We start from the raw sequence: 16,383 nt of genomic DNA, 5'->3' as shown, positions 1-16,383 counted from the left end.
ATGTGTTCTTCCAGGATAACCTTGTGCTTGGCATGATTCATACATCCTTCACAAATACAAATCTGCCCGATTCCAGTCTCACTGAAACATCCCTTAGATCATCACTGATCCTCCACCAAATTTCACAGTGGGTGCGAGACACTGTGGCTTGTAGGCCTCTCCAGGTCTCCATCTAAACATTTGACAACAAGGTGTTGGGCAAAGCTGAAAATTTGACTCATCAGAGAAGATGACCTTACTCCATTCCTCTATGGTTTAATCCTTATGGTCTTTTGCAAACTTCAGCCTGGCTCTTCTTTGCTTCTCATTGATGAAGGGCTTTTTTCTAGCTTAGCATGACTTCAGCCCTGCCCCTAGGAGCCTGTTTTGAACAATCCTCGCCATGCACTTCACCCCAGCTGCTGTATGCCATTCTTTTTGTAGGTCACTTGATGTCATCCTACAGTTGATGAGTGACATTCGAATGAATTGACGATCATCTCAGTCAGTGGACAGTGGTTTTCGCCCTCTGCCAGTCTGTAGCTTTGTTGTCTCCAATGTCTTTTGCTTGACCTTGTTCTTACATCTCTGACATTTTCAGGATGGAAGCAACCTGACAATCACTGTATCCCTCTGCCAGTAAAGCCAGAATTAAACCCTTCTTTCCCTCACTTTTTTTTTATGCTGAATAGTTATTTCTTCATTAAAATTATCATTGAGGTACTACTTGCACTGTTTTTGCCATCCAGCTGGTCCTATTGTAAGAGGATTGTGATGACCACAGCAGTGTTTTTTTTTTTTTTTTTACTTTTCCTTGTTAAATTAGATTTGTTTCAGGAAATCACCTAATTAGTACCTCATTAAGTAAAATTAGGTGTGCCTGTGTTGGAATTTAACAGAAACTGGAATGGAATGGCTGCCATACATGTAGAGAAGCTGATTTAAGAAACATCTGGACTGGTCTCTTAATTTATTCGAGAGCTGTGTGTGTGTGTGTATATATATATATATATTGTGGCGGATTACAAGGAGAGGTGAGGGGCGTGGTAATTGAAGGAAAGTATCTTCCGGCTCATTGGCTCCAACCCCGAGCCTTATATGGACTTCCTCCTCCAACACAGACAGGCTGGGATTAATTGGGTAATTAGGTATTGGAGGGTAAAAGGGAAGCAGCTGGTTTTAGGGAGAGAGAGAGGATAGAAGAAGGTGGGACAGCGTGAAGAGAGAAGTGATGAGAAAATATAGAACTGTGTGACCTGGACAGGCTGACTAACACCCTGTGTACCAAACTGATTTGGATGAGGACCTGTTGGTGGATTACCTGTGGACTCCCTGTGGATAGAAGACGATGAGAACGGAGTGTGGACCGTGAAGCAGTGGACGGTGAAGTAGTGGCAACATCCCCTCCTACGCTGTGAATTGTCCTTAATAAACTTTCCAACTGTGTTCAACTGTACTCCTGGTGCTGGCTTGTGTTATTGTGCTGGTGACGTGGAAGCCCACACCCCCGGGCTTGCCACTATATATATATATATATACACACACACACACATATATATATATACACACACACACACACACACACACACATATATATATATACACATATATACACATATACACACACATATATATACATATACATATACTCACCTAAAGGATTATTAGGAACACTATACTAATATTGTGTTTGACCCCCTTTCGCCTTCAGAACTGCCTTAATTCTATGTGGCATTGATTCAACAAGGTGCTGAAAGAATTCTTTAGAAATGTTGGCCCATATTGATAGGATAGCATCTTCCAGTTGATGGAGATTTGTGGGATGCACATCCAGGGCACGAAGCTCCCGTTCCATTGGGCTGAGATCTGGTGACTGTGGGGGCCATTTTCAGTACTCATTGTCATGTTCAAGAAACCAATTTGAAATGATTCGAGCTTTGTGACATGGTGCATTATCTTGCTGGAAGTAGCCATCAGAGGATGGGTACATGGTGGTCATAAAGGGATGGACATGGTCAGAAACAATGCTCAGGTAGGCCGTGGCATTTAAACAATGCCCAATTGGCACTAAGGGGCCTAAAGTGTGCCAAGAAAACATCCCCCACACCATTACACCACCACCACCAGCCTGCACAGTGGTAACAAGGCATGATGGATCCATGTTCTCATTCTGTTTACGCCAAATTCTGACTCTACCATCTGAATGTCTCAACAGAAATCAAAACTCATCAGACCAGGCAACATTCTTCCAGTCTTCAACTGTCCAATTTTGGTGAGCTCGTGCAAATTGTAGCCTCTTTGTCCTATTTGTAGTGGAGATGAGTGGTACCCGGTGGGGTCTTCTGCTGTTGTAGCCCATCCGCCTCAAGGTTGTGCGTGTTGTGGCTTCACAAATGCTTTGCTGCATACCTCGGTTGTAACGAGTGGTTATTTCAGTCAAAGTTGCTCTTCTATCAGCTTGAATCAGTCGGCCCATTCTCCTCTGACCTCTAGCATCAACAAGGCATTTTCGCCCACAGGACTGCCGCATACTGGATGTTTTTCCCTTTTCACACCATTCTTTGTAAACCCTAGAAATGGTTGTGCGTGAAAATCCCAGTAACTGAGCAGATTGTGAAATACTCAGACCGGCCCGTCTGGCACCGACAACCATGCCACGCTCACCTTTCTTTCCCATTCTGACATTCAGTTTGGAGTTCAGGAGATTGTCTTGACCAGGACCACACCCCTAAATGCATTGAAGCAACTGCCATGTGATTGGTTGATTAGATAATTGCATTCATGAGAAATTGAACAGGTGTTCCTAATAATCCTTTAGGTGAGTATATATATATATATATATATATATATATATATATATATAACACATTGTAGAATAGTGAATATAAAATAACATGTAATCATCTAGTAACCAAAAGGGTATTATAAAAAGGTATTTAAAAAAATCTAAATACATTTTTATTTTCTATTGTTAAATGCTTTGATGACAGATTTGCACGTTATTTGAGGTAGTTGCCAGGAATACATTTCAATTAATAGGGGTTGTTGCATTTCAATAAACAGCATTGTTAAAAAATACTTTGGGGCATTTCTTTCCTTCTTACTTTTGAGCCAATCAGTTGCATTGTGACACATAGATCAAACAGCCCTTACACAGCCAGGATGCCATCTGTCACCTCATCAGGAGCATGCCCAGACATTGTTGGGAGTGCATACAGGTACATGGGGGCCATTTACAATACTGAGTCACATTGAGTCGCTATAATGAAATTCATGCAAGTTGGAACAGCCTGTGATTTCAATAGTTTTCTTCTTCGGTGTGAGATTGAATCCAGTCCTAAATCAGTTGGTGATTTTGGTTTCCATTGACCCTTGTTACATAATTTTGTTCTCAACAAATTACACAATGTAAGGTAAAGATTTTGATCTTTCATAGATTTCATTCATCGGAATCGTATGTGATTTAAGTGTTCTCTTAAATTTTTCAGACAATGCATTAAATGTAGGAAAAGGAAATAAGGAAACAAGTATGTATTACACCTGAACTTCTGCATAGTTAGTATATTAGCTTTCCACATGTTTTGTTTTAAAACTATAGAGGGGCGAATTGAAGAAAATCACTAGCTTTGTCACTTCCATTTTGATCACCACTTGGTCATGTAGTATATTTATTTTTTCCTCTTGCTTTGGCAATCTAAACAAATGTTTCCCACTCCAATAAAGCCCTTTTTTTTCATTAAGAGAGAGAAAGAAAGAGTGATAGACAGAGAGTGGGAGCAGAAGACTGGAAAAGGCTGTGCAGGATAGAATTCTGTGGTTCACTGAAAGTGGGTTGGCAGACATGTCAGCATCTGACACCAACACAAATTAAGCACTGATTAGGAACATATAAACATATCTACATATAACATACATCTGGCCACAAAACCACAGACTGCATTTTAGGGTTCAAAGCAAAAGGATTTGTGTCGCATGGATGTAAAATTACCTCTCTGTCATGTCATCATGGAGCCTGTAACAAACAGGCTACGGGTTTGTATCAATGAGGTTATGGGTCTGTACCAGGTGAATAAAATAACCACTCAACTCTTTCCGGTTGCTATGCAACCACAGACGCTTTCAGCTTCCCGGAAGTTTGTGGCTGCGGCTTTAAGAAGAAAAATGGCGGACCAGAGCTCCAGAAGTACATTGAGTATCGCAGTGTTGTGGCTTATTTCTGTGCGGTCGTTAATCAAGGTGTGTTTGTCTTTTCTTGCGTTGAGAGCGGTAATAGTTGAGGGTCAAACTGAAGATGCTTTCCGTGCAGGAAATACCGTTTTTTCACCGTCTGTTGCAGCAGCACGGGATCTACGGTATGGAGCGGGGTGCTACCGCTGCTACAATACTATTACTGACACTACTCTACTCACCAAAATATGTCGGTTAAAAATACGTCCAACATGCCTAATCTATTTCAGATTACTAGTAAATACGTAGTTAACTAGCATACATATGCTGGTTATGCCTTTACCTGCTCTACTCTGTATTCCAGCAGTATTTCATTTAGGGAGGCAGTCAAAACAACATAATGAGACGAGATATAGGCAGGATAATTAGCTGGCATGTTATCATAAAACAGTCTTTATGATAATTCATAAAATGTGTAGCTAACTTATTTTGTTGAAGCATGCCTGGTTACAGGCACACGTTTACACAATGTGTTGGCATAATCCTAGCTCCAGTAGAATTGGTACTATAAACCTATTATGTCATGTGAAAAGGACTGGTTCTGATTAAATAAAGGTTTCATGGTTAACATTTTTTTTTATGGAAAGGGTTCACAAACTTTCAAGCTGCATTGAACATATGCAAAACACTGTTTCCAAAAAATTTGGGATGCTGCTTAAAATGTTAATAAAAACAGAACGCAATGATGGGCAAATTATTTATCCCTATATCTTTATTAAACTAGTACAAAGACATGTCAAATGTCTTTTTTTTAAACTTACATGCCCATTTTGAATTTGATACCAGCAACACGTTTCAAAGAAATTGGGACAGGTGCATGTTTACCACTGTGTTTCATGACCTCTTCTTTTAACAATACTCGGTAAGCATTTGGGATCTGAGGAGACCAATGGCTGTACTTTTGAAAGTGAAATGTTTTCCCATTCTTGCTTGATATAGGATTTCAGCTGCTCAACTGTTCGGGGTCTTGTATTTTCCATTTCGTAATGTGCCAAATTTTCAATGGATGACCGATCTGAACTGCCAATTTAGCACCCAGATTATTTTACTACAGAGCCATGCTGTAATATGTGCAGAATGTGATTTGGCATTGTCTTGCAGAAATTAGCAAGGCCTTCCTTGAAAAAGACATTCCAAAACAGCATTAATCAGCATTAATGGTGCCTTCACAGATGTGTATTATGCACCCCCGTACCATCACGGATGCTGGCTTTTGAACTGTGTGCAGATAACAAACTGGATGGTTCCTCTCAACTTTAGTTCAGAGGACGTGATGCCCATGATCCCCAAAAATAATTTTATAATTTGATTTGTCAGACCACAGGACAGTTTTCCACTTTGCCTCAGTCAAAGTGGAAAACAAATGAGCTCAGACACAGAGAAGGCGGTGGCAGTTTTGGTTCTTGTTTATATATGGTTTCTTTGCATGGTAGTTTTAACTTGCATTTGTGGATGCAGCGACATACTGTCTTGACAGACAATGGTTTTCGGAAGTGTTCCTGAGCCCATTCAGTGATTTCCTCTACAGATTCGTGAGGGTCCGAAGATCACGCCCAATCCAATTTTGGTTTTCTGCCTTTTCCCTTGCATTCAGAGATTTCTCTGGATTCTCTGAATCTTTTAATAATTTTATACCGTAGATTATGAGATCCCCAAACTCAATGCAATTCTACGCTGAGAAACTTTATTTTTTAATTGTTGCACTACTTGCCTGCGCAGTCTTTCACAGAGTGGCGAACCCCTCCACATCTTAACTTCACACAGACCCATCCTCTCTGGAATGATCTTTTATTACATAATCATGTTAGTGGCCTGTTGCCAATTGACCTAATTAGTTGTTATATTTCACCAGGTGTAGTTCTTTAGCATTGCACAACTTTTCCAGTCTTTGGTTGCCTCTGTCCCAACTTCTTTGAAATGTGTTGCTGGCATCAAATTCAGTGTGGGCATATTTTTTCAAGAAACAATAAAATGTCTCAGTTTCAATATTTGATATGTTGTCTTAGTACTATATTCTATTGGATATATGGTTTAAATGATTTGCACATCATTGCATTCTGTTTTTACTTAAATTTTACACAGCATCCCAACTTCTTTGGAAAAGGGATAGTACATACAGCTCTGGATAAAATTAAGAGACACTGCACCTTTTTCTTTCCTTTCCAAAAAGGTCAAAAAGGAAGGTTTTGAGTGAGGAACTGAAGGGTTAAAATTAAGAGACCACTGCAAATTGAACGCTTCTGTTCCTCACTAAAAAAGTTTTTTTTGTAAAGGAAGTGGTCAGTGGCAGTGGTCTCTTAATTTTTTCTGGAGCTGTATTTATACAAAACTGTAGTAGACACACAAAAAAACATAAAAATCTAAATTTGGTCGACATGCTTCCTTAATATATCTTCATAACTTAGATTATGGGTCAGCTGTGAGTGGAAGGAGCATTGTGGTACATTTATAAATGCTTTGAAATATGATGAAATGCTTTTTTTGACTGAAATGCCTTATTTGAGACTTGGGTCTACTCTTGACTAAATGCATGCACTTTCTATCATATACAAATAACAAACTTCACACCAAAATATACACTTGGTTTATTTGGGCCAATGCAATAGATCAAAAGCATAGTGTTTAACATAGTTTTTAGTTTTTTTTAAATTATGTTTTCTTTAACGCTAGGGACGACTTTCGCGTAAAGTTCCCTGTTATATCTCTGTATGTTTGCTGACAGGTACCTGCTTTACGACGTCAACCCCCCAGAGGGTTTCAACCTGCGTCGGGACGTGTATATCCGCATGGCATCCCTAGTGAAGACCCTGAGGAGGCACGCGGACTGGGTGCTGGTCCTGCCCCCCTGGGGGCGACTGTACCACTGGCAGAGCCCAGACATCCACCAGATCAGGATACCCTGGGGAGAGTTCTTCAGCATCACCAGCCTACAGGGAAACATTCCAGTCATAGAGTATGAAGAGTTTATTGCTGGTAAGCTCAGCAGTCTTTCCCTCTTTCCATATTTCAGAACTGACCTGAAATAAACAGAAATGTACTGTGTTATGATCCTTTGGTTATGAAGCTGCTTAACATTTTTCTTTTGTTTATTATTGTAGAAAATATTAAACCTTATGAGTAAGTAAAGTGGTATTTTTCCTTGTGTTTTACTCCAGAGTCTGGAGGACCATTTATTGAACAGGTCTTGGTGTTACAGAACTATGCTGAAGGGTGGACTGATGGGAAATGGGAGGAGAAGGTGGACGAGCGACCTTGTATTGAGCGTTTAATGTACTCCAAAGACAAACAGGGCTATTACAGGTAAAGTATCCCCAGGATAAGAAATTAATAGGAACACAATAAGGTCAACATAATGTAGAGACATGTAGGACCATAACAGGTATTAACATACTGATACACTGGCCTATTAATTATGAAGTACTTATGGGATATAATTAAACAGTTTTTATTAAACAGTTTGGTATTAAATAAAACATGAGGAACAATGAGTTCTGCCATTAAACAGCATGTCCATGCAGCTGAAGTCCCCTGGATTACACTCACCTAAAGGATTATTAGGAACACCTGTTCAATTTCTCATGAATGCAATTATCTAATCAACCAATCACATGGCAGTTGCTTCAATGCATTTAGGGGTGTGGTCCTGGTCAAGACAATCTCCTGAACTCCAAACTCAATGTCAGAATGAGAAAGAAAGGTGATTTAAGCAATTTTGAGCATGGCATGGTTGTTGGTGCCAGACGGGCCGGTCTGAGTATTTCACAATCTGCTCAGTTACTGGGATTTTCACGCACAACCATTTCTAGGGTTTACAAAGAATGGTGTGAAAAGGGAAAAACATCCAGTATGCGGCAGTCCTGTGGGCGAAAATGCCTTGTTGATGCTAGAGGTCAGAGGAGAATGGGCTGACTGATTCAAGCTGATAGAAGAGCAACTTTGACTGAAATAACCACTCGTTACAACCGAGGTATGCAGCAAAGCATTTGTGAAGCCACAACACGCACAACCTTGAAGCGGATGGGCTACAACAGCAGAAGACCCCACCGGGTACCACTCATCTCCACTACAAATAGGACAAAGAGGCTACAATTTGCACAAGCTCACCAAAATTGGACAGTTGAAGACTGGAAGAATGTTGCCTGGTCTGATGAGTTTTGATTTCTGTTGAGACATTCAGATGGTAGAGTCAGAATTTGGCGTAAACAGAATGAGAACATGGATCCATCATGCCTTGTTACCACTGTGCAGGCTGGTGGTGGTGGTGTAATGGTGTGGGGTGTAATGTTTTCTTGGCACACTTTAGGCCCCTTAGTGCCAATTGGGCATTGTTTAAATGCCATGGCCTTCCTGAGCATTGTTTCTGACCATGTCCATCCCTTTATGACCACCATGTACCCATCCTCTGATGGCTACTTCCAGCAGGATAATGCACCATGTCACAAAGCTTGAATAATTTCAAATTGGTTTCTTGAACATGACAATGAGTTCACTGTACTGAAATGGCCCCCACAGTCACCAGATCTCAGCCCAATGGAACGGGAGCTTCGTGCCCTGGATGTGGTGGAACGGGAGCTTCGTGCCCTGGATGTGCATCCCACATCTCACATAGGTTTTACCCAAAGGGCGGGCTGTCCCCCCACCTATGGGTAACCTCTTGGACTCTAAAGAGCTCTTACAGCACCCGGACAGACAATAGATGTGCGTTATACAGATGCGCAGATCAAGAGCAACCCTTTCACCTGCTGATACCAGTCAATGATGCCCCCTTGGCAAATACCAGATCCCACTCTGCCGCTCCTGCCATTCCTTTTCTAATTTGAACAAGGGGACTCAGTCCTTTAATCAGTGCAAATTCATTGGTTAGAGATATTTCCACAACAATTGTCTGTTGTTTTTCACCACTGTTATGTCAAGATTTATATAAGTTTTCCATTAAGTGTTTTTGTGTCACCAAAAGCCCAGTCTTTAAAAATGCAGCCTCCGAATTACTGCTCAATTCTTACTAAGCGAGGGACGATACGTTACGATAATGATTACTGGTTCTGTTGCTAAAAGGAAATGTTATCAGCTTGGTTGCCGCTTGTCCTTTCAGGTACCTTTTTAATATGAAAGAAAGGCTTCATGTAGTTCATGTTTGGTCTGAGTTGGGGGTCAGTCCACCATCTCTGTCGTTCACCGTTGAAGTATAAAAGGCAAATTCTTGCTTCAACAGTTTAAAATTTTAATAAAGCAGCAGTATGGAAGTCACCAAATACATGGAGGGCCGAGGGTCTGGGTCTGAGTGTCTGGGTTTCCACACAGTAGTATAAATGTAAATTACATTTTTTTCAGATTAGATTCAACTTTATTGTCATTGAACAAGTACAAGCACAGTACAAAGAAATGCAGTAAAAGATTGGCCAGGAATGGTGGAAGTAAGAATCACATCTTAGTAGGAAAGAATATTGTGTTTGTTGATAGTAGTTCTGTCTTTTAAATGCCTGCCGCTCCTCTTTCCTGTCCCATTGTAAGAGGCTGGTTCTGGGGTTATGAGGAAACAAGGGCTATGAACGTCACCTGTCTCTCAGCTCAGGGCCATGCCTCCATCCTGGCTCCACTCTTGCAGAACAACATTACATCAATGTGAGTCAGTTTGAATCTTTTTTCCCAAAATATTCTGTATGGGTGTATACTTTTCTATAAGACTTTGATATCATTATATCGCAATTCTAGGTTTTAAAGATAATTTTTTTTTCTACTTTTCCAATGTGATTTTCTTAATTATTTCCCACCTCACATAACGCATTACAATGTGTAATGGAAATGTATTAAAACATTTTTAAGACATATATACCTTAGAATATTTTATGATGTTATGTAAAAAATATAAATTAACACTTTTTAGTTAGTCTTTTTAGTTGACTCTTTCTATAAAATGTCATATTTGACTGAGTTAGCTTACATATGTTGTTTATGAGGGGAGGAAGGGTTTGTCATTTAAAAATACAAAAAAATTAAAAAATCCCTATTTCACCCAGAGGTGGTTCCGCTGTGCAGTCCATTATACTGTATGTATCTGTGTCCAATGTACAGTTGTGCTCATAAGTTTGCATGTCTGCCTGGCAGAAGTTGTGACATTTTGGCATTGATTTTGAAAAAGGATAGTGATCATATAAAGCCATTTATTATCACATTGTTGTTTGGCTTGAATCAGAATGATAACAGAAATCACCCAAACCAAAAGTTAACACACCCTTGAATATTTTTTACAGACACACAAGGTGAAAATGGCAATTAAAGATGAATTTCCCACACCAGTGGCTTTTTAAATATCAATTATTGTCTGTGTATCAATAGTCAATGAGTTTGTTAGCTCTCACATGGATGCACTGAGCAGGCTAGATACTCTGCCATGGGCAGCAGAATAGAACTGTCAAAAGACCTGTGTAACAAAGTAATGGAACTTTATAAAGATAGCCAAAGGCTTGTAAATGCCAGTCAGTACTGTTCATTCACTTATTAAGAAGTGGAAAATGCTGGGACCTCTTGATACCAAGCCAAGGTCAGGTAGACCAAGAAAGATTTCAGCCAAAACTGCCTGAAGAATTGTTAGATATACAGTACAGGCCAAAAGTTTGGACACACCTTCTCATTCAATGCGTTTCCTTTATTTTCATGACTATTTACATTGTAGATTCTCACTGAAGGCATCAAAACTATGAATGAACACATATGGAATTATGTACTTAACAAAAAAGTGTGAAATAACTGAAAACGAGATGCAACAAGCAGAAGAGATTTATTTGGGCCAAGAAACACAAGGAATGGACATTAGACCAGTGGAAATCTGTGCTTTGGTCTGATGAGTCAAAATTTTAGATCTTTGGTTCCAACCGCTGTGTCTTTTTGCGACGCAGAAAAGGTGAATGGAGGGATTCTACATGCCTGGTTCCCACCGTGAAGCATGGAGGAGGTGGTGTGATGGTGTGGGGATGCTTTGCTGGTGACACTGTTGGGGATTTATTCAAAATTAAAGGCATACTGAACCAGCATGGCTACCACAGCATCCTGCAGCGACATGCCATCCCATCCGGTTTGCGTTTAGTTGGACCATCATTTATTTTTCAACAGGACAATGACCCCTAGTTTCTTCAAAGTAGCCACCCTTTGCTCTGATTACTGTTTTGCACACAACCATAAGGGCTATGTTTGGAGAGGGGTCAACAAGACCTGTAGTGAACAAAATACCATCCCCACTGTGAGGTATGGTGGTGGCTCACTGATGTTTGGTGGGGGTGGGGGGGTGGGGGGGGTTCTAAAGGCACGGGAATCTTGTGGAAATTGATGGTGAGATGAACGCAGCATGTTATCAGAAGATATTGGCTGACAATTTCTTCTGCACGAAACCTGCGCATGGGACGCTCTTGGACTTTCCAGCATGACAATGACCCTAAGCACAAGGCCAAGGTGACACTCCAGTGGTTACAGCAGAAAAAGGTGAAGGTTCTGGAGTTGCCATCACAGTCTCCTGACCTTAATATCATTGAGCCACACTGGGGAGATCTCAAACGTGCGGTTCATGCAAGACGACCAAAGACTTTGCAGGACCTGGAGGCATTTTGCCAAGTCGAATGGGCAGCTACACCCCCTGCAAGAATTTGGGGCCTCATAGGCAACTATTACAAAAGACTGCACACTGTCATTGGCGCTAAAGGGGGCAATACACAATATTGAGAACTAAGGATATGCAGACTTTTGAACAAGGGTCAATTGATTCTTTTCTTTGTTGCCATGTTTTGTTTTATGATTGCGCCATTCTGTTATGACCTACAGTTGAATGTGAATCCCATAAGAAATAAAAGACGAGTGTTTTGCCTGATCACTCATGTTTTCTTCACAAATGGTACATATATTACCAATTCTCCCAGGGTATACAAACTTTTGAGCACAACTGTATGTATGTTAAGAGGTTGTTGTGGTGCTAACATTAGTTTGCAATTTTGTTGTTAGCAAGTTGCAAACAGTGAACTTCCATCCGATAGATTAATGTGGCAACCACCATTCGACTACCAACTTTCCCTTTAAGGTGTATTTCCAGTCCTAACAAACAGATAGTTATGTTGAAGAGCTGAATGTCTTATGAGATGTGGACACGGAGCTATTTTCCTTTGTGATTCTGCAGGTCAGTCATGTTGGACAGAGCAGAGACTGTCCTCCATGATCACTATGCAGGAAAGGACTACTGGGATGTAAGGCTGATGTCATGTTCAATTTTGTTGAGTGCGTACAATCATAGATAAGATACTGTAATGTCAAGATTTATTTAAGTTGTCCATTAAGTGTTTTGGTGTCTTCTGCTCTAGACCCGCCGCAGTATGGTTTTTGCCAAACACTTGCGTCTCCTAGGGGATGAATTCCGAGCAAAGTACCTAAACTCCACAGACGAGCAGGATCATACCATATACAACGAGGATTGGACTCGCATTAAGGTTTTCAGGCCTATTCACAGGCATCCTCTTTTAGATTTGATTGACTATTTATCTACCCACATGTATTGCTGTTATATGTGCTTTACCTACTCCATCCATCACATTAGTGTGGAAAGATGTTACACAATGGTTAGTGATAGTTTGCCAGTAGTTGTTGATATGGATTGGAGATGAGTGGTTTGACGTGTTATTCATTTCTATCTGCAAACTCAGAATAAGCTGGGTTCTGCCAGAGGGGGGCCATACCTGGGTGTCCACCTGAGACGAAAGGACTTCATCTGGGGTCACAGAGAAGATGTTCCCAGCCTCAAAGGAGCTGTCAAGAAGATCCATAGCCTTATGAAGAAAAACAAATTAGAAAGAGTCTTTGTTGCCACAGACGCAGATGAGGAAGGTACACTTGTACATTGGTGCATTTGAGATGGCTTGATTTTGAATTTAGAATAAAGAAAATAAAGCCATTCTTATTTACAGACCTATAATTAAAGCTGTTAGGAGTTGGATTTTCTTTTTGGACACAAACCCTACTACCCAATATAGAAATTGCCTACATCAAGTCTTCATAAAGGTGTATACTCTCTTTAATCTACTCAGCAAAAAGTCAGTCCTAGACTTATAGGTCCAGTGTGTTTCTAATGAGGTGTCTGCCTTTCCTGTGCAGAGCTGGAGGACCTGAAGAGGATGTTACCTGAGATGACACGCTTCGAGCCCACCTGGGAGGACCTGGAGCTACTCAAGGATGGGGGCGTGGCTATTATCGACCAATGGATTTGTGCTCATGCCAGGTACAGCTCCTAGCACAAACTGGTCCATAGGCTTTAGGTTATAACAGGGTAGAGGGTCATGTGAGGGTAAAGAGTCACAGCTTACTATGGTGGTCTAATACAGTACATTCATTAGACCAAGACGGGGGCCAACCTTGATTCTTGTAGTTCTCGTAGGTTTTCTCTGCACCCTACAGGATGGTAGCTTGTCAAATACAGAGTTGGGAAGCCCTGCAATCAAACTTTTGGTATCCTTTAAGATAACCTTGGTGTTCAATGTTTTTAACACTTGCTTTTTCCTTTGTTAGTCTTTTTTCACAGGTATTTTAAATATTTAAAAGGTTGATCTTATTTGGCAGGTATTTTATTGGAACATCTGTGTCTACTTTCTCCTTCCGCATCCATGAGGAGAGAGAAATTCTGGGATTTGACCCCAAGACCACCTACAACCGCTTCTGTGGGGACAATGAAATCGAGTGTGAACAACCGACACATTGGAAAATAGTCTACTGATGCAACACCACCTCTCAAAGAACATACCCAGCACAGTGTCAAAGGAGATCTTTGTATGTACTATAAACAAATGTTTGCCTTGTTTTACATAATCTTTTGTGTTTTTTAAAAAAAAATTATGTTGTTGTTAATCGATTTGGTCTTACACAAAAATTAATATGAATCTGACCTTTAATTCAGTGGAAATTGTAAAAAATAAAGAAACAATTGTCATCATGAAATGATCATTTTACTCAGGAACAGTTTTGAGGCCATTGCTCCAGTTCCTCCAGAGTCCTTGGTCCTCACTCAGGTTTTCAATTGGATTTAGGGCAGGGCACTATGATAGCCTTTGCCAAAATTTTATACTATGGTCAGTTTTTCAAAACAATGTTCCCAGTGCCTTTTATGCATAACCATGGCTCTTTACAAAAAAAAAAACACCCCTTTTGCTATTTCTTGCTAACAAAAACTATATTGGAGTCCCATTTGACCATTGAAGCTAGTTCAAATCAGATTTTCAAAATAAATCAGATTTACTGCAAACTCTAAATACTCACAATTAGTCGTTTGGTTACAGCAAAGGATTTCTTCTGGCAGCCCAAACTCGAAATACTCACCTTATAATTTTGGTGACTTGGATTTTTGACAACTTGCACCATCCATTGCATTGTGTTGTTTGGGCAAAATACACAATAGTCCTCGTACTGGTTCATCACATCCATTTTTTAAATGTTTATGACTAAGCTTGTGTGTCACCTTATGTTTATATCCCAGTGAAACAGGATGTCATGAATGACCACTTAAGAGTAACCAAAGACCCAAATGAACAATAAATTATCAAATGGGAATTGGAAACACTCACTAATCGGCTATATACATAAATTACTGGTCAGACAATAATTGCAACAGGCTTTTTTATTTATTTGTATACATAAAAATTTATGATGATGTTTTTATTTTGTTTGAACAGTTTTCACTCAATTAATGGTTATATTCATATGGTACCAATAATTCTGCAGGGCACTTAAGTTGAGTGCAATAAATAGTATTAATTGCAGCCTTTTTATAAAGGGCGCACAGTATTGTTTTGGTAGAAATAGCATTGTCTTCTTTAATATACAGCCAATTCCGGGTATTTTTGTGAATATTCCTTATTTTAATTATCCTGTTCAACATTTTGTGAGCTTGGGAAAAAACATTCTCCTTTGCAAATGATATTCCACTTGATAAAGGTGAACTCATATGCGCACAGTTAACATTGTTTGACCAGTTATGGCCTCACCCAGTATATTCTTTTAAATCAGGCATCAACTTGACAATCTTTACAGTTGCAATAAGGTTTGTTCTACAACTATAAAAATCTATATGTTGTATATTTGTATCTTTCTGTTTTTATGACTCATTTACAAAATGATTTTATGAAAAACACTTTTCCGAACTATCAAAGTACATACCTTATTTTTGTGGATTGTATCATCCTTTTTCTTTCAATCTTGCAACAAAAGGACTAAGACTATCACACAGCAGCTGCTATCATCTGTCTGGTCACTGCCATTAAAGGGAGTATATTCAAAGAACTAGACCCTACCTTGTTTTCATTCACGAGAGAGCAAATATGTTCAGTTCAAGAAAAGTACAATTAGTTGATCAAATACTGATAACAGAGTTGAGTTCGTTCGGAATGAGAATAGACTGGTCAATATAAAACACCAGTAGGTTACAATGTTTTCCAGGTTTTGGCTGAAGCCACTTAAGGGAGTGCTGCAATTCATCGTCATTCATGGGGTTTTCATTTTTTGTTCTCATAGTTACAATGGGTACAGAGCATGTTATCTTGGTAATGAATGCTTCATCATTTTAAGCTAGAGAAAGAGAATAACCAGTTTTACTAGTAAGGAAATATGAGATACCAACACTGTAGTGAAGTCAGGAAAAATAGGACTTCTGATGGCTTAAATCAGGAAACATAATGTACTGTAACTTGGTTCCTTTGGCACTTAAAAAGAAAAACATTTTGTTAACCTGACAGATTTCAAACTCTCCTCCCCAACCCCTTATCACTCATCTTCTTTCTTCAAAACACCATTTGTAACATGAGAACACTATAATGCACACCTGCTCAGACAAAGTTAGCCTATTGTTTGTGGCATTGTTTAGTTGTTCAGTATTTAATGTCACCTGGTTAACACATCAACACATCAGCTTGCTGTGGTAATCTGTTTATATCACATTGCCTTTACCTGAAAGTGGGCAGAATGAACTCAGAGCAGGCCAACTGGTGTAGCTGTTGTTATTAATAATGATGTATGGGAGTTTGGACTTCTGTACAAAAGTGAAACAGGAAAAATAAACACCCCCATTGACATGACCTTTGATGAGTTTCGTGTTTCCCCTATATTCATAATACAGCTCTAATATTATGAATGTAAATACACAGTACTCTCCCCAGT

General features: G+C 39.7%; 2 protein-coding genes across 7 annotated transcripts in view; one reads left to right on the top strand and one right to left on the bottom strand.

Annotated features, from left to right (window-relative positions):
- Window positions 1-4,042, bottom strand: part of myo1b (myosin IB) — an 83,410-nt gene extending 79,368 nt beyond the window's left edge. For 2 of the 4 annotated variants that reach the window (XM_010902464.4, XM_010902465.4), the window contains exon 1: window positions 3,968-4,040. In XM_010902464.4, coding sequence (XP_010900766.2) covers window positions 3,968-3,978 — 11 coding nt within the window. In that variant the 5' untranslated portion in view covers window positions 3,979-4,040. Of the gene's footprint in view, window positions 1-3,967 lie in introns of all 4 variants that reach the window. The other 2 variants (XM_010902461.4, XM_010902463.4) reach the window with 2 other exon arrangements.
- On the top strand, window positions 4,012-16,284 carry pofut2 (protein O-fucosyltransferase 2). 3 transcript variants are annotated; one of them, XR_002197991.3, is made up of 9 exons: window positions 4,012-4,331; window positions 6,929-7,179; window positions 7,362-7,506; window positions 9,718-9,828; window positions 12,368-12,434; window positions 12,549-12,674; window positions 12,888-13,068; window positions 13,149-13,242; window positions 13,336-13,423. XR_002197991.3 is itself a non-coding variant. In XM_010902467.4 (9 exons), exons 1-9 carry the CDS (start codon window positions 4,030-4,032, stop codon window positions 13,949-13,951), a joined length of 1,461 nt encoding a protein of 486 aa, XP_010900769.2. In that variant the 5' UTR covers window positions 4,021-4,029; the 3' UTR covers window positions 13,952-16,284. The 3 variants fall into 3 exon arrangements, 2 of the variants coding, with proteins under 2 accessions (XP_010900769.2, XP_019910469.1); XM_010902467.4 differs by lacking the exon at window positions 13,149-13,242 and adding an exon at window positions 13,798-16,284 and having other exon boundaries at window positions 4,021-4,331; window positions 13,336-13,459; XM_020054910.3 differs by lacking the exon at window positions 13,149-13,242 and adding an exon at window positions 13,798-16,284 and having other exon boundaries at window positions 4,119-4,215; window positions 13,336-13,459.
- Window positions 16,285-16,383: the final 99 nt, after the last annotated feature.

This window comes from Esox lucius, chromosome 16, assembly GCF_011004845.1.
Source record: "Esox lucius isolate fEsoLuc1 chromosome 16, fEsoLuc1.pri, whole genome shotgun sequence".
Lineage (NCBI taxonomy): Eukaryota > Metazoa > Chordata > Actinopteri > Esociformes > Esocidae > Esox > Esox lucius.
Note: the sequence above shows the minus strand (reverse complement) of the source record. Positions and strands in the feature narration are given on the sequence as shown.